A 17,143-nucleotide genomic window follows, 5' to 3' on the forward strand; every position below is an offset into this window, starting at 1 on the left:
TTGGTATTTGGGATTGCCCGATGTGGGGTATTGAGCGACTTCTCAGATGTACGTTCCTCGGGGGCTATATGGCGTTTTATTAATACTCCACTGGTTCAATCACAACATGTATGGCGCGATCAAATCATGTAAAAAATACCCATTGAGAACTTCTCATATTGAGCAAGCGCGTAGGGCTCTCTGCAGCTAAACACTCAATGTGTTATCTAGTCTAGTGCATATGATAGCAATCTTTGATAGTCACCGGCCTGCGCTACTACTTAGTATTAAGACTCCGAGACTAAGAGCAGAACGCGTCAGCGTGTGCCTTTGCGGGGATGACATGTTATCATCTTGGGTGGATCTATCGTGACAATTGCACAGACTTGGCTTGGGCCATATAAAGAAATGGACAGAACGCAGCCCTTCTCCATCTTTTCCTGCCTGGGAACCTGACTGAATCAGTTTTATTTGGCATATGCGCCTAATTCGAGACATGGAAAGTTCCAAAAGTCCCACTAAGAACCCAGATATCTCTGAGACTCCGACCTCGGACCTGGAGGCAGAGAACACCAACCGAGACCCGAAAGACTTGTTGTATCGATCGGACCTAACAGAGCTCACGCCAGTTGAAGCATTCAAATGGAGCGTAGAGGGAGACCAGTCGCCGTGTGAGTTCAATTCTATACAATGAGGGTAGACCTTATGCTTATACTCCACAGTTCCAGAAGTTGCGGCTTGTGTGTCCAACAAAGATGATCCTACTCTCGCTTGTAATAGTACGTTTCCCCTAATACACGAGGGAACCTAGTCTAACAAATATCACAGCTGTCCGGGCCTGGATATTGATGACGATCTTTGTTATACTGTTCTCCGGGGTCAACCAGTTCTTCGGTCTTCGATATGTATGTTCCTTCTTCCATCGGCAATGTGTATGCAGCTTTTGTTGACGTTCCTTAGCCTTCCCTCTCCATTGGCTATGTCGTCGCTCAAATACTAGTCTTCCCTATTGGTCGAGCATGGGAGAAGCTTCCTAGATGGAGGGTCCCTTTGGGAATGTTTTCATTTGATACCAACCCAGGGAAATTCACCATCAAGGAGCACGCATTCATTGTTATTGTGAGTAAATTTATTCCCTTCTGACAAAGTAAAACAGCTCAAAAAAAGTCTAACATCTGACTACAGTGCGTCAACATCAGTGCAACCACCGCCTATGCACAAGGCGCCCTGGTAGCGATCATCAGCCCTGTATACTGGAACCGTGACTTTGGAGCTGGTTTCTCTTTCCTATACCTCTTGACAACCCAGATGATAGGGTAAGTTTATTCTGCATGCCACGAGCCATATTGTTGAGTAGCTAACCATTCTTAGATTTGGACTGACAGGCCTTGCCCGCCGGTGGATCGTATACCCAGCAGCCTTAGTCTGGCCTACTTCACTATCCTCGACCGTCCTCTTCCGTGCGCTACATGAGCCTGAGGGCCGCACACCGGCCAATGGCTGGACAATTACTCGGTATCGCTTCTTTGCCTACATCACAGGCTTTGCATTTGTGGCATTCTGGTTCCCGGATTATATCTGGACCAGTCTTAGTACATTTGCTTTCATCACTTGGATTATACCTCATAATCAGAAAGTGAATACATTGTTCGGAGTAAGGTCTTGTTTCTTTCTTTCCCCCTTGCCGTCCCATGACGTTACGACGATACTAACTAGTCAGATGAATTCCGGCTTGGGATTACTCCCCATCAGCCTCGATTGGACACAGATCAACTACGCCGGCTACCCACTCACCACACCATTCTACATCACCTGCAACGCATTCGCAGTCGTGGTGCTATTTTACTTCTTCTTATCGCCCATCCTATATTATTCGAATGTGTGGTATAGCGCCTAGTAAGTAACTACCCCCCAACTTGAACCACAAATAACCATGCATGTACTGACAAAACAGCCTGCCACTCCTCTCCTCTGGTACATTCGACAACACAGGCGGCTCATACAACGTGTCCCGCGTCATCGACGCAAGCTCTAACTTCGTAGAAAGCAAATACAAGGAGTACTCCCCGATGTACATATCAATGTCCTACTCTCTCACCTACGGCTTGTCTTTTGCCGCAGTAACCGCAATCGTGGTACATACCTACCTATACAACGGCACGGAGATCTGCGCTCGGCTCAAGAACTCGCAGCATGGTGGTGAAGATATTCATCGACGTTTGATGCGTGCTTATAAAGAAGTTCCGGAATGGTGGTATGGTCTTCTTACGGTTGTGATGATCGGTTTAGGTATCTTGACAACTAAGTTCTGGGACACTGAGTTGCCGGTTTGGGGCTTTATTGTTGTTTGTGTTGGGCTCGCTGTGCTTTTGATGGTTCCTGAGGGTATTCTTCAGGGTACAACTAACCAGCGTGTATTCCTGAATATCATTACGGAAATGATTGCTGGGTATGCTTGGCCTGGAAAGCCGATTGCTAATTTGATGGTTAAGTGTTATGGGTATAATGCTGTAAAGCACGGTATGGACTTTGCGCAGGATTTGAAGCTTGGGCAATATATGGTGAGTTTTATCTTACTTCCTTCCTTGGTTTATATATGCTTATTGCTCAGAAAATTCCCCCGCGCGTTCTGTTCTTTGGTCAGATCTATGCTAGCATCCTAGCAACAGCAACTCAGACTGGAGGTATAGTTGACCATCTGGTATTCCATCCCATCGGCATGCAGCTAAGGTATAACAGTTCTACGATGGATGATGGGACACATCACCGATCTATGCGAGTCAACCAACAAGCAACGATTCACATGCAACGGTGCCAAGGTCATGTACAATGCATCCTTGATTTGGGGAACCATTGGCCCGCAACGAATGTTCCAGTCTGGGCAGGTGTACAACGGACTTGTATACTTCTTCCTCATCGGGGTAAGCTGTTCTACATCACATCCTTGACTCTCTCTTACTGACAGTCTAGCCTATTGTTACTGCAAGTGTATATCTGCTATACCGCCGCTACCCCAACAGCTGGATTCGCTATGTCAACGTACCAATTTTCTTCAATGCGGCTGGTAATATACCACCTGCGAACACTAGTATGTCCCCGATATCATTGCATTGTCTATGATAAATCTGACCAAATAGCCCAATACTCTCTTTGGTTCATAGTCGGTTTCGTCTTCAATTACTTGATCCGCAAGCGCGCCTTTGACTGGTGGAAACGCTACAATTGTGAGTCCCGACTTCCAAATCTGTCCCTTGAAGAATATGACTGACCCATCATTTACGTAGATCTACTGCAAGCTGCCATGGACACTGGAACAGCAATTGCAACAATCATCATTTTTTTTGCGCTTGGCTACCACTCTATCGCGTTCAACTGGTGGGGAAACACTGTGGGATCTAATACCGACGATGCCAACTCGGTCCCTTGGTTGACTGTCCCTAAAGGTGGATACTTTGGGAAGGGACCCGGAGAGTTTTGATTGAAAACTCTTTTTATAGATTTGTTCGCAAAGCTTTTCCATAGGGCAATGGGGGTAGGGATAGCTCCACGCGAAACCAATCTGCAATGGAAAGACCAAAACTTGATTTTGGTTCTGTAGCCTAAGACATCACAAAACGCAATTGAAGGGGGAGCGTCGTTCAATGTCTGACATCATCGTCGATAGCTTAGCGACAAAATTCATAACCCCTTTGCTGTTTATATGTGCATCTTATCGAGTTTCTGAGCTCTCAATGACTGTATCCACTCACAGCTTGAGCATCGTTGAAATGGAACGAATCATAGAACTCTGTATGACCTTGATATCCCTTGCGAACTGATTTACCAGAAAAACAATGCAAAAATAGAAAAACTAATCCGGAACAGGCAATCGGCCCTTGATCAGCCAGTGAAGAAAATGTGCCTTGCTTGTTTGGTATCAGACCGCGTCTACAGACAATGTCTACTATGATGAAATGGACAAAAGCAACCAATAATCACCCCCCCCCCCCCCTTACATTCCACCGTGACACATTCCCTGGCTGACCTGGGCGTAAACAGTAAAGTAAACAAGATCTGATGATGTGTATCCGTAGATCCAGGATCGCCACATACCTTCTAGAAACATACCACTGAACACAAACCTATAAAACCCTCCGAAAGCGACAGATATGCTTATCAGGCTTATCAGCCCCTGAACGAGAACGAGCCTCTGGAGTCGATCTCTCATTTCTGAACGATGGCCCCAAACGCCCGTGACTAGTCCAGGATAAGGTTAGGCACTGACTCGTGATAGGCATACAGTTAAGGGGGCGAAGGTCACGGAGTGGACATAGGAATACGGAAGCTCGGTGCCGAGAGTGCCTTAAAGCGACCGAATTGTGACTAGGGGAAGTTTGGCGCCCAGGGATTGGCAGGCGTGGCATGGTCTTGGAGCTTGTTATTTGTGGAAGCCTGGCTCTGTGGGTGCTCGGGTAAAATGAGTATTGAAAATTGGGGTCTTTTTTTTCCTCTCTTTGTCCCAGTCAGCACTTGACTAGAAGAGTTTAGCTTCGCGTGGCGAAAGATTCGGTTCCAAGCGCTGTGGAGTAGGGATGGAATCCGGTTCAATTGCAGGTCCGGACAGTATTCTAAGCACACCGTCAAGGGTAAGGAAGTGTAAGGTTGCTACGTGTGTAAATGAACGTGAACCTGTGATGTCGATCAATGTCAACCCCATGAAGATCGAAGGGGGAAGTGTTTTCAGAGTGCCAAGCGGTCAGGCGCTAGTGGCTTTACGGTACCTTACCAATTTCCGTTATCTCACCACAAACACCTGGGGAGATGTCTGATGTCTCACTTTGACGGTTTGGTTAATTCTAATTCCACTAGACACTACACTAAGGAAACGAGATGATAATATCGAGTCACTCAGATGACGACGTCTTTACCTTCTCATACCACAGTGAACCCTAAATGACCTGCATAGTAACGCACATTTACATTTCAGGGGAATACAAAGCACAGACGGGAAACCCCGATTAACCCTCTCCAAATCCCCACAAAAAAAGACCCTTTTGCCTTTTGCGCCTTTCTTCTTTGGTCAGAGTTGAGCCCAATCGGGTTAGTGTGGACTCTCAGTTCCTTGGTTGCTCATATCCCATTCTATTGAATTATATTAATCACGCCCTCCCCCCCCCCTCCTCCTCTCCGTTTTCGAGATCTCCTCTGCTTTCGTTACCTCCAACTTTTCGCAGTGATTCATTTTCACTTGCTGTCTTTCGTTTATATAAACAGATATTTTTATCTGCCCCTATCTCCACAGTCCACTCATTTCACCTGTGGCTTGGATTGAAATTCTTCGAGTAAATTCTGTCATTTCGGCTGTACATACCAACAGTACATAATTAATCATGGTTCGCTTTGTGACACCACTGGCCCTGGCCGCCCTGTCGGCTACCGCCTTCGCTGCTCAGAAGTGCAGCACCAGCAGCCAGTGTACCGACGAGACATACCCCTGCTGCTCCCGTGAGTTGCCTCGCGTCCGATCGCAATCGCAAGTGGTCGCTAATTTTTCACAGAATATGGCGAGTGTGGCACCGGTGCCTACTGTCTCGGCGGATGCGACCCTCTTTCCTCCTACTCGCTCGACTCATGCGCGCCTATGCCCGTGTGTGAGGAGAAGACCTACACCTGGGAGAACCTTGACAACGCCGTTTCCCAGGACAAGTACCTCGGAAATGCCAGCAAGGCCGACTGGACCTATAGCGGCAAGCCCAAGACCGAGGATGGCAACCTGATCATGACCATGCCCAAGAACAGCGTCGGTACCCTCTTCGCCAACAACCATTACATCTGGTACGGCAAGATCTCCGGAAAGATCAAGTCCAGCCGTGGCAAGGGTGTTGTCACCGCTTTCATCCTGCTCTCCGACGTCAAGGACGAGATCGACTACGAGTGGGTCGGCGCCGACCTGACTAACGTCCAGACCAACTACTACTGGCAGGGTGTTCTCGACTGGCACAACAGCGGTAATATCTCCGTCGATGGCGGTGACACCTTCAACGACTGGCACACCTACGAGATCGACTGGACACCCGAGAAGGTCGACTGGATCGTCGATGGCTCCGTCCAGCGCACCCTGAAGAAGGCCGACACCTACAACGAGACCTCCAAGCAGTACCAGTTCCCCCAGACCCCCTCCCGCCTCCAGATGTCCCTCTGGCCCGCCGGCCAGGCCAGCAATGCTCAGGGCACAATCGACTGGGCCGGTGGTGCCATCGACTGGAACAGCGAGGACATCCAGTCCAAGGGCTACGACTACGCCACCGTCGGCGAGGTCAGCGTGAAGTGCTACGACGCCCCCTCGGACGTCAAGAAGACCGGTGACAAGTCCTACCTCTACACCAACTCCGCCGCCATGGAGAGCGACGTCGCCATCACCGGAAACGACACCGTGCTCGGCTCCCTCGGCGCCACTGGCCTCGACATGGATCTCGGTGCCAACACCTCCAGCACTTCCGCTACCACCTCCGCTGCCAACAGCATCCCCACCACCAACGGTGGCTCCGGCGGTATGTCCAACTCCAACTCGAGCTCCAGCGCCGACTCTTCCTCGTCCACCGGTACCACCACATCCTCCGGCTCGGAGTCTACCACCTCGTCTGGCTTTTCCCAGGGCACAGACGTTACCAAGGACAACGGAGCCGCCAGCCAGACCGAGCACGTCCTCCGCGGCTCTCTCTTCGCCGTCCTGGTCGCCATCGTCGGCCTGGTAACACTGTAAATTTACTGTCCATACCGAGCGCCTGTTTTACTTTTCTTGGCTTTGGCTTTTTCCACTTTGGATCTTTTTCTTCTTCTTCTCTTCTTGCAGTGCCTCCCGCATCCCGCATCAAGTACATTTTTGGCTCTATGCTTTCGCTTCGTGTCTGTCTCTGACTGAACCTGAACCTTGAACAAATCACCTAATGAATTACTCTTTGGATCTGTACCTTGTACCGTTTGCGCTTTCTTTTCCTCCTTTTCTCCTAGTGATATTCCGATGTCCCATTGCACACGCATACGCACACGCACACTGCACTCGCCAGAGTTTTTTTTTTTATGCTACATACCTGCTCGGCGTTTCTGGCCGTTTACGGTCTACCATTTTGATTCTCTTTCTTACGCTACACATCGCTAATTTGGTAATGATTTGGAATTTACCTGCACATGCTTGGAAAATAGTTATTTGGATTCTTTTGGGGGATCTATTCTATATATGGGAGGCTCTAGTTAATTTACTATATTTGTCTCAGAGTTTATGCTGTGGTTGAATCTGGATCATCAAGTAGGTAGGTCTCTTTAAAGTATCGGGCTTACCGAGTTGCCGTTCTCTATACTGGAACACGCTTTAGTGGAGCCTGTCATACAACACGAAATTTATCAAGTCCGGTGGAAGGAGTCTCAGTAATTACAGACACCGATACTGTGATGCCTGCGTTGTTCTTGTCTCATACCACAGGCCTAAAAATCCACATCTGAGTGCGCGCTCTGCCTTGTCTCAGACTAGCAGCTATGGCCGCTAGGGAAATGAGGTGGATACTTGAGAGCCGGCGAATGCCCAATGTGTTCGGCGCAGCACTAAACCGAGGTGAAACCGATCGTCATGGTCGTATGGACTTTCTTTTTCGGATTAATTACCCAAGTAAAGCAAGTGCAAGCCAGACGTTGGATATATGGACTACGGAGAGAGGATTGAGAGGTCACAAAGAACTCGTTCGGTTTGTATCATTTTCTAGAAGACTTCTACTTTAGGATGTTGGTTTTTTGATCCACTGGTTAGTCCAGTTCATTGGCCATTTCAAAAGGCATCTATTTAGATTATGTAGCCATACTACCAGTCAAAGCTGAAGTTGAGCTGTGATTTCTTCTGCTGCCTACGAAACTGAGACAGATTTTATAAGCAATAGATCATATATTGCTTTAACCCTGCGCATGCAATCATTTTAATTTTCTTGAATGAAATGCACTGAACAAAGCCGCAAAATTCCAAGCTTGAAGAGAGAAAAAAAGCCATGCTGCGTGCCCATATGTACCTACCATACCCTTCCTCCTAATTACCGTAGCAAACGACACACTGCTGGAACAACGTTCTCAGCCTCTCTTTTTTTTTCTTGGTTTTTGATTTTTTGTTCTTGAAGAAAATCAAAACAGATAACTACAGAAACAAACAAACAAACAAACAAACAAACAGAAAACGCTGAAAAGAATTATGTCCTTTCAGAGATTCATGTGTAACTCACACGCAGACCCTAGCCTTCAAATACCGCTCGAGAAGCCTGCGTATTTAAAGAAAGCGGTTGCTAGCCAGTTTAATGAGGCCCAAACCCACATTGGGGTTGACTTCCAAGGAGCTCTCATCCACAGGTTCCAGAATGGCACTTCCACCATCTGCCATATGTGGGTGTTCGAGGCAATCGGGGTTTGCGATATCAGAGAGACGAGATGGTCTGACCGCAGAGGGCTCCACATCCACAGGACTGACAGCTGCTTCCATGTCACTAGGGACATCAGGAGTGTTCACTGACTGAGGTATCACAGCGACCTCTTCGTCTGTCAGCTCGGAATCCTCGCTCTCGTCCCGGCTCTCGTTCACCCTGAAACTGGTAAGACCCGTCACAGTCGTGAGATCTACCTCGACAACCATATCCTCCCATTGAGGATCTTGGATGATATCTTGGTCCGAAGAGGCCGTTTCAGGGGCCACATTGACAGACGCGATTTCGACGTCATCATCAAAGGAGATCAGATTACCTGGGATGGCTTCAGATGGCTTGAAGACTGGAGCAATGGGAGAAAGCTTGGATGCGGCAGCCAAGGCCTTCTTCCTTTTAGACGTCACCTTCGAGTGGGTATCACTGTCAGATTCGAAACTGATCAGTGCTTCCTCCGACTCGGGCTCAACGGGCGATGGGATATTCACATCAGAAATGTAGACCGGGGACTCAACCTTCTCCTTGAGCGGTAGATTATCCAGCACGGTCAAACCAGTAGAGACGACGGCGACATCCTCGGTGAGATCAATCATGTATTCCTGAGGCGAGAGCTTGATAATAACAGGCGGGTTCACGTTATCGAGGCCAGTAGACTCCCGGGGTGAGGGCTTGCTAGCAACAGGCCGATGCATAGTTTTCGGGGCAGTCGGAGCTGCAAGATGGCGTGGAACAGGGGGAACACCTGGCACGTTTTTCTTGGCTGGAAGAGGTGCATTGCTTCCAGATGAAGTGCGCAAACGGACAGACTTTCCATCTGATTGGGATGGAAATGGTTTCTGCCAGGGCTGGGGAGCACAATTCGCAGGGCGGCCACGGACCTGCGTCTTCTGAAGTAATTATTGTTAATGTACCATACAAGCGAATGAGGTATCACTTACCCTTGGGGCGGGCTTTTCGGGAGGGTAGAGATGGCTCTTGTCCATAGCTCCACCAATCCGGCAATTTAGCCTGCACAGCTCAGTGGAAAGTGTGCGTCGGCCGTCACCCCTAGCCTGTTTGTTAAACATGTTAATGTATGTATGAAACTTTGTTTGCTGTTGTGGGGATATACATACCCACAGCTCGGTTTCACGAATCAAGGCTCTCGCCTTGTTCAACTTGAACCATGCGGCCTCTTCGGCCATTGATGCTACTCCGCAGTGCAATCCAGGAGGATGTGGGATAAAGGGTGGTGACAATTGGGACTGGTAAAAGCCAAAGCTGACTGTGTCCAGTGAGGAGTGTAGCTGGGAATGTTTGTCAAAGGAGGGACCGGCAAAGAGAGAACAAGGTAAGCTGGACAAACGGATGAAGGTAAGCAAGCTTTACGTGATGAAGTAATAGCAAAGGTGAGAAGAATGTGAGATAAAAGAAAGAGAAGCTTCATAATCTTCGAATATCACTAGTAGATATGAAGTTGAATTTAATACCGAGAGAAAGCACTGCAAAGAAGATCAAAACGAAGGTAAATCAGCCTCGAATGTATGCAATGGGTGGAAGAGCGATTGTATAAGTAACTCAATATTAGACTGAAACCGAGATCAAAGTCTGATCTAGGGATCCTGCATTTCTTCTTGCAATGGACGGCGCAGATGGTTGGTTGAGTGGGAGAGAAGGGATCCCAAAAAGACAGGGGGTCGCTAAAAAAAACAACGTAAATGTCGGGAAATGTCAGTAGCAAGAAATATCATGAACAGTACAGATCAAGAGTAGGAAGCGTTGACAGCAGAAAAAAAATACCATGGGAAACGTTAACGACAGGAAAGTATGTCAGTAGGTAATTTAATTAACATCTTAGCATATGAATAGTATATTTTCCTTAAATGATTCTATAACCGCGGGAAAGATCAATAGCAGGAAAGATCAAAAGCTGGGAAGACCAAGAGTAGGAAATATTAACGGCAGGAAGTGATCAGTGTAGAAAAGATTAAGAACAGGGAATATAAGTAGAGAAAAAGACGTGGAGGAACCGAAAAGGTATCCCGAGGAGGACATAAGTGCTATCCGGTCTTTTACAGCATGCCAAGATTAGGAAGCACATAAAATGCCCGAAACATTTTTGTTTTGGCATAGACAAACCAAAAAAAGATAGCATGGCTAGCGAATTATCCTCGATCTTCAGACTTTGTATACTGTTAGGGTATAGGTTAGTGATCAATGTAACAAGCGGGAATACCAGCCAAGTTGTAGACCTACTGCTTTGCAAGATTGAAAGCATATATAAGCATGATCACGGCGATCAGGAAACACGATATCTTTCATATGCGGAAAATTATCTAGGCAGAGGCACAAGAGTATGACCCAGGCAGGGGACAGCATGGATGGCGAGATAGTATAGACAAGACATGAATTGCAGATGCCCAGAATGAATGTGCGAGTCGACGTGATACTTGAAATGATTAGCATGGAGTCTTGGTCGGAGAGAAATTTCAATTTTTGTAGCGCTTCATTACCTTCCTTATATGAAAGCACTCATGAAAAATGAAATGCTCTACTCGGGATACCGCTCAGCTACTGGGGACTGTCGCTGAGATACAAGGCCATATTTACATTGTTATCATGCTCATTTCCTAATTAGGAAATCCTCAAAGTTGGCTTCTGCGCACGCCAGCGATCGACTCCTGCCAGGCGCTTTATTTATTTTATTTATTTTCGAACTGCCAGCACTCACATAAACACTCCACCACTTCATCTCCCAAGTCTGGAGAGTGATCAAGACCGTTTTTCGATGGTGTGGTGATCGATGTCTAGCACGTTGGTCTTGCGTGAAGCATCTTCCAGACACGGTATGCTTAGCTTTCAGCGGAGATCAAGAGAGCTATGACTACCTTTGAGCTTCTGGTGCATAATACAATCAGCTTGAATCAATTAGATGTGCAGCATTATCTCGTGAATAGTAAATGAAAAGATGTCAAAAATAAGAGAACATCCCCGAGTATTAAGTCAAGAAAAGAAACGAACCACATGAAAACCATGCCATCAATCTTTAAACTCCGGCCATGCTTGACCTGCCCACGGGAATAGATAGACCCGAAACCCCCAGAAATACAAATTCAAGAACCCGGAGCCGACGCAAGAAAAAAAGAACGAAATCCATATCCACAGGTGAAGTAAACTGTCCTAGATAGCCTGAACGCCGAAATGGTTCACAGTAGCAGAGGAGAACTAGAAGGATATTAGCAGAGAAAGAAGAGAGGTGTTCAAGTGAACTAACATTATGTGCCAGTAAATGTATCATGCAGTCGAAAGGTAAGTGAGGGTCATCCCAGATCTCGAGTCTTGAGTGACACTTTGAAGACAAGGCAAGTGTGGCGGAGGTATCTGATGAAAGAGGGCTCAAGTTTCTAACTTGCATGCTCACCGACGATGCCTCTTGCTCGTAGCAACAGTCTTGAATTCGATCTTTGGCTGGTAGCGGACAGCACCACCATCCTCGATCCAAGGCGAAAGATTCTTGCACTGGCTGACATCGAAGATTTCGAGTTGGTGGCAGCCCTCCGCTACGGCCTCGACACCAATTCCAGTAACCCGAACACATCCACGCACCGATAGATGTCGGAGCGAAAGGAGGTGAAGACCGATGCTTCTCAAGGAAGGGTCAGAGATTGCAGACCCGCAGAATGCCATGTTTAGATATTTTAGTTGTGAGCATTGTAGGGCGAGGACCTCGGTTGCGGTATCTGATAATGCGCAGCAGAACGTCTGTTTTCCATCAGTATGTGTTGTATTTCTGGTTTCGGTTGAATTGAAAAGGCCATCTTACCAGATCAAGCTCCTCCAAGTTCTTCGCCGCATTGGTTAGGTGCACGATAGCATTGTCTGTTAGGTATGTGCAATCCGCCAAACAGAGCTTCCGCAGGTTGGTGAACCGAGCACTTCCCCAATATTTGAACCCTTGGTCCGTAATTGTGGTGCAACGAGTCAAATCCATCTCTTCAATCCGACCAGCAGCGTGAGACGCGATGTGATGCATGGAACGATCAGTGACGTGTTTGCAGTAAGACAGCGTGAGTTTCTTCAACTTTGGACAGCCGTACACAGTGGATTCTGCTGTCTGAATCGAGGGTTTGATGGTTGAAGTTTTGCCTTCGGCAGGCTTCTGATTGGCAGGTACAACCCATCCGACGATTCGTGCAAGCAGTGTATCCCCAACCTTGCGACAGTTGCTTAGGTCTACCTCTTGGATACCTACAGCCTTGCTGGACATGTCGAGGATGGCAGATGCTGTAACATCCCATACGCTCTTCATCTTCCACACAGTAGTGGTTGGAGCGCAAGTAGCAGACAAGGCTGTGAAGCCTTCATCGGTGATATGGAAGCAGTTGTTGACATTTACGGAACGAGCTCGATTTCCGACAAAGGGACAGATGATTTTGACGAGGACGTTATCGGTGACCCTGCGGTTGTAGACGCTAAGGTCTAGATCACGAAGAACGTCTGGAGATCTGGTCAGGATTTCAGACCAGTGGGACGACACTGCTCTTAGTCGGAGAAGGTGGTGGAGTTCGAGGAATTGGAAGATATTCAACCATACACTGTCTGGAAGGATACCATTGCAGCCGTCTTTCCGGGGACGTTCATGTTCGTATGGTTTTGAGAAACTGACTGTTTCTGGAAGAGCGAGTGTCGAAGAGCCAGCAGAGCGCGGCTCGGTGGGAGACGAGCGCTGGTGCTCTCCAGAAACCTCTTCGGGGGTCAGCGGAGCTACCGAGCCACGGCGACTGCGTAGCCGCACCTTATCCAGTCCCATGCTGAGATAAGGGTCAGGATCAGACGGCCGCAATACGGCTTGATCTTGGTCTTCCACTGGGGAAGATTGATGCGGACCATCAAGCTCGGTCTCAGTGAGTGTCAAGAGAGGCATTGAGCGTCGACGTGAGGAAGTAATCTTCACCCTGTCATCAAGAGCGAGATCGGTGATAGAAGTCTGGGAGTCGGTCTCATCTGACATGACGACGTCCCCGTCAGCCGCAGCTTGAAGCCTTTCTTGCGCAGTTTGTTCCACTTGTTCTCGTACACCACTGGGACATTTCTGCCAAAACTCAGCAAGAACGTCACCATCTAGCATCAAACATTCGACTGAAGTGACGGTCCGAACGGTAGCGGTTCGTCGTGGTGCCAATGCTAGACTGACAACTTCGCCAAAGTATTGACCTTGCTTTAATCGGGCTTTGATCTCAAACTTTGGCTGTTCTATCCCGTTTGGTTTGTGATCAGATATGTGATTTAGATCGGTCTTTTCTGTCAAGACCTCAACTTCACCGCGAACAATGAAGTAAAGTTCGCGGCCTTGGGAGTCTTGTCGTATGATGTCGGTGAAGGGAGGGAAGGAGCGCGGCTGAGCATTGAGACCTAGAAAATGAAGGATATCTGCCGGTAGACCTGAAAACAAGGGAAGCTCTTTCAGTAAGAGCCGTACGTTCACCAATCCGTTTGCCAATGCACTGGAGCCATCCCGCCGGCCGGGACTCGGGGACTTCCTCTTTTTGTACACAGACTTGGCACTCAGATCTTCATCATCTTCAGCAACGGCCAAATCCTTCGAGAAGCTTTCGCGCAGTCTCTTTGAGCCCCTCCGTGCGGGGCTCGGCGGATCCAGATCCAGCGCAGGCGCAGATGTTTCTTTCTTCTTCTTCTCTAAAATCATCAATCGCTCCTGCGCCTCCTCTCGAATAGCCTGTTCAACCTGAGGAAATCGGGGCAATATGTTCCGAAAATCGTCCTTTGTGAGCACGACCAGCATGCATCGAGTCCGGGCAATAATGGTTGCAGTGCGAGGACGGTCCATGAGCAAGCCAATCTCGCCAAAGAACGCACCAGGTTGAAGCTCGGCGTATATACTCTCACCATCTCGGGATGTGACCGAGACAGCGCCCCGGACCAGCCAGTATATGGCCTTGGCCTCATCGCCTTCCGTCAAAATGTAATCGTTGGGCGCATGGAGCTGCGGGCGCAGGTGCTGTCCGACCTCAATCAAAAAAGATTCCGGTGTGGCCTGAAACAGCGGGAAGGAGCGCAATCGATCCACCAGCTCTAGCGGCAAAGCTTTGATGTGGGAGGAGGCCAAGGGCGAGGGTCGGACGGGACGGTTTGGGTTTAGGACCGAATCAAACGAATGTATGAGGGAGACGGTGTCGGACATGGGTGAGGCGGCCTTAGTAGGCCCGCCACTGGACCTGCCATGGCGACGCATTGTGATCGAAGTCGCGGTTGTAAATGAAGAGGTGGGAGGAATAGTTCAGACGTTATGGCCAGGCCTAGAGAGCTCAGTAAGGCGATGACGTCGACGATAGCAGCGTGGTCGAACTTCGCATCGGCATTTTCAACACCCAATGGGAAGGGATGGGCTATTAAGTCGAGCTCCAGGAAACAGACATTGGGACAGACGAGAAGAAGAAAAGAGGAAGTGTCAGAGCTCAGGTAGGTGGGGGGTGAATCAGCGACGTCAAAGTTCTCCACCGATCACCTGGGATCCTTCGGAAACTCTATGGAAACCTCCACTTTTCAAATGACTTCGCGTTGAGGGAAACATTTCTACTCTACTTTGGCTACTTTTCTTTGGTGGGGGTAAGCGGTCAATCCTCTTTGCACCTGCATGCGGGATCGGCTCTACAGACAAAGAAAGTACCAATATACATCAGAGGCCTGGATCCGGTCAATCTCGCCTTCGATTGAGGTATACTACACTTTTATCTTCGGGTCATGCATTATTCCCATGTATCTATTGGTATCTCCATTAAAGTCTTCATTTAATTTCCTTAAAGATCCCTGACTCGCGTTTCTGCAGAATCCGGTGGGTCACGTGTGACAATGTAGCAGTCAATTTCCGGAAGAATGTGTGAATATTTGGTTCTATTGAGACAATTGGGTATCAAAATGTAGAGATTACATAGCAGAATATGAGTCTTACTGTCGGTGATCCCACAGTTTGAATATCCACCTATGTAAATGAGGTCCCGGGATATGTGACCGGGCCGAATCTCTCAGGCGGGTTGCGGTGATCAGAGTACTGTACATGTATACTGATTCAGGCTGGATCGACTGGGGCATATAGTTCGTGCCATCGGGATTGGGGTATAAGCGCTGCCATGGTATACGGCATGTCTCAGGCGATATGTGGCGATGGCGATGACCGGTGACCCGACGAGTGACGGTCTCTGGTGTTAAGAATTGGGCAAGCTGGCCGGGAGGCGAAGCTGCACATGGGACAAGCTTGGGAGTAATTTGTGCTTGACCATATGAGATCAGATTGATCCTTCCTTCTCAACTCTGGATCGACGGTTTCCCATAATGAAGTCAATATAGGCAGGGCGGTTCCCCTTCATCGCCTCAAGGGCATCTTGCAGAAGTCCATAGGTCAGACTTAGTTTCAATCCAAGCTTTGCTGTACGGGCGGCGGTGTAGACATCATGGCGAGCTGAGGAGTAGTATGTTAGCCTTGATTCCCATAATCACAGTCGAACATTGAGTTACTCACCCAGCAAGCTGTAGATGCCCGAGAATGACAAGCCGGCAGTGACTGTCGATAAAAAGTCTCTCTCTTCATGTCGGGCATAATCCACCGTCTCCTCGAACAAACAGAATGTGAGTGCACCAGCACCAAGCTTCAATCCCATCTTCGCACCATCCTTCACACCTCCCACCACACTAATGTAGTTCTTTGTTTTATGGTACTGAAACCACCCTGGCGAGGTTGTGGGGAAGCGATGCGCATTTTCCGCTCGAAACACGAAGCCGGCCTTTTTGCTGCCGTGATAGTATCCTAGCATGGAACCGGACATGAAGGCAGACATTGTAGCATAGGGGATTCGCTTGCTGACGTCAATTCCTAATCGTGGCGGGCTGTCGCATTCGAAGAGCTTATCCCAGTTGATGATTCTGAGAAGGACGGAGTTTGCTTGCGAAGAATCGATGGAGGGAGGGCGGTTGGCCTCCATACTGGATGAGTTAAGAGAGAAGTGACAAATTGATGGTGTGAGAGCCGTAGAGAAGTGGTGAGTGGTCTGCAAAGCTCAAAAGCTCAAGTCGGAGAGGAAAGCGGAGTCACGCCGGATTCTCCGCCGTCACGTTCAAAGATCGCAGACACATCACCAACAATCATCTACAATCTCCAGAATGGTATGTGCATTTATTTTAGGAACAGATGAAGCGCGCCACTCAACGAAACATTTCTAATAACGGGATAGCCTCCAAAATCCAAGCTCGACTCAAGCGCGGCGACCCTCTTCTTCAAGAAGCATAAGACCACTGTCCTTCTGATGCTTCATACTCATGAGTCGCTCGACACCGCAAAGGAAAAGCTGCTTGGAGCTCTGAAATCACGAGGAATAAACGATATCAATGGCGACTCAGTTCCCGATGATTCTTTTGATATCGAATTCGGTGTGCCCATGGACCGCGCCGATCTCGAGAAAGGCTGGAGACGACTCGACGCAGACGCACCGGAGCTAGACGAGGAGGACGCCACAACAAAGAAAAACAAAGGAAAGTCCAAGAAGGAGGTAGTCTCTCTGATGGCCGCTGGTCTTGAGAACGGACATACAGTTGCATTTCGCTTCCGCAAACCAAATGACGGCCAAGACGAGATGGAACTTGATTACGAAGATCCCGGCTGGGATGTCCTGATCCCGACCTTCGATGATGAGGAGGAAGAGTGAAAGCTTGTTTAGTCTTTGGCTCGAAAAAGGCGTCGG

General features: G+C 48.4%; 6 protein-coding genes across 6 annotated transcripts; 4 read left to right on the forward strand and 2 right to left on the reverse strand.

The window, feature by feature from the left end:
- Window positions 1-475: 475 nt before the first annotated feature.
- Window positions 476-3,457, forward strand: N7508_009248 (uncharacterized protein; the record flags this gene model as incomplete). Its single annotated transcript, XM_058467311.1, has 13 exons — window positions 476-650; window positions 702-758; window positions 808-884; window positions 940-1,098; window positions 1,165-1,295; window positions 1,351-1,633; window positions 1,700-1,875; window positions 1,934-2,540; window positions 2,591-2,663; window positions 2,719-2,900; window positions 2,950-3,067; window positions 3,117-3,203; window positions 3,264-3,457. The coding sequence occupies 13 exons, from the start codon at window positions 476-478 to the stop codon at window positions 3,455-3,457; spliced, it is 2,319 nt and encodes a 772-aa protein (XP_058315157.1).
- Window positions 3,458-5,348: 1,891 nt separating this feature from the next.
- On the forward strand, window positions 5,349-6,721 carry utr2 (putative cell wall glucanase (Utr2); the record flags this gene model as incomplete). Its single annotated transcript, XM_058467312.1, has 2 exons — window positions 5,349-5,463; window positions 5,517-6,721. 2 exons carry the CDS (start codon window positions 5,349-5,351, stop codon window positions 6,719-6,721), a joined length of 1,320 nt encoding a protein of 439 aa, XP_058315158.1.
- Window positions 6,722-8,206: 1,485 nt separating this feature from the next.
- N7508_009250 (uncharacterized protein) lies at window positions 8,207-8,944 on the forward strand (the record flags this gene model as incomplete). The annotated part of the gene is made up of 2 exons (XM_058467313.1): window positions 8,207-8,376; window positions 8,518-8,944. 2 exons carry the CDS (start codon window positions 8,207-8,209, stop codon window positions 8,942-8,944), a joined length of 597 nt encoding a protein of 198 aa, XP_058315159.1.
- Window positions 8,945-11,807: 2,863 nt separating this feature from the next.
- N7508_009251 (uncharacterized protein) lies at window positions 11,808-14,643 on the reverse strand (the record flags this gene model as incomplete). The annotated part of the gene is made up of 2 exons (XM_058467314.1): window positions 11,808-12,152; window positions 12,214-14,643. 2 exons carry the CDS (start codon window positions 14,641-14,643, stop codon window positions 11,808-11,810), a joined length of 2,775 nt encoding a protein of 924 aa, XP_058315160.1.
- Window positions 14,644-15,694: 1,051 nt separating this feature from the next.
- On the reverse strand, window positions 15,695-16,387 carry N7508_009252 (uncharacterized protein; the record flags this gene model as incomplete). Its single annotated transcript, XM_058467315.1, has 2 exons — window positions 15,695-15,867; window positions 15,928-16,387. 2 exons carry the CDS (start codon window positions 16,385-16,387, stop codon window positions 15,695-15,697), a joined length of 633 nt encoding a protein of 210 aa, XP_058315161.1.
- Window positions 16,388-16,565: 178 nt separating this feature from the next.
- On the forward strand, window positions 16,566-17,107 carry N7508_009253 (uncharacterized protein; the record flags this gene model as incomplete). The annotated part of the gene is made up of 2 exons (XM_058467316.1): window positions 16,566-16,568; window positions 16,637-17,107. The coding sequence occupies 2 exons, from the start codon at window positions 16,566-16,568 to the stop codon at window positions 17,105-17,107; spliced, it is 474 nt and encodes a 157-aa protein (XP_058315162.1).
- Window positions 17,108-17,143: the final 36 nt, after the last annotated feature.

Source organism: Penicillium antarcticum (genome assembly GCF_028974205.1).
Source record: "Penicillium antarcticum strain IBT 31339 chromosome Unknown utg000009l_segment0_segment0, whole genome shotgun sequence".
NCBI classification, from domain to species: Eukaryota; Fungi; Ascomycota; class Eurotiomycetes; order Eurotiales; family Aspergillaceae; genus Penicillium; species Penicillium antarcticum.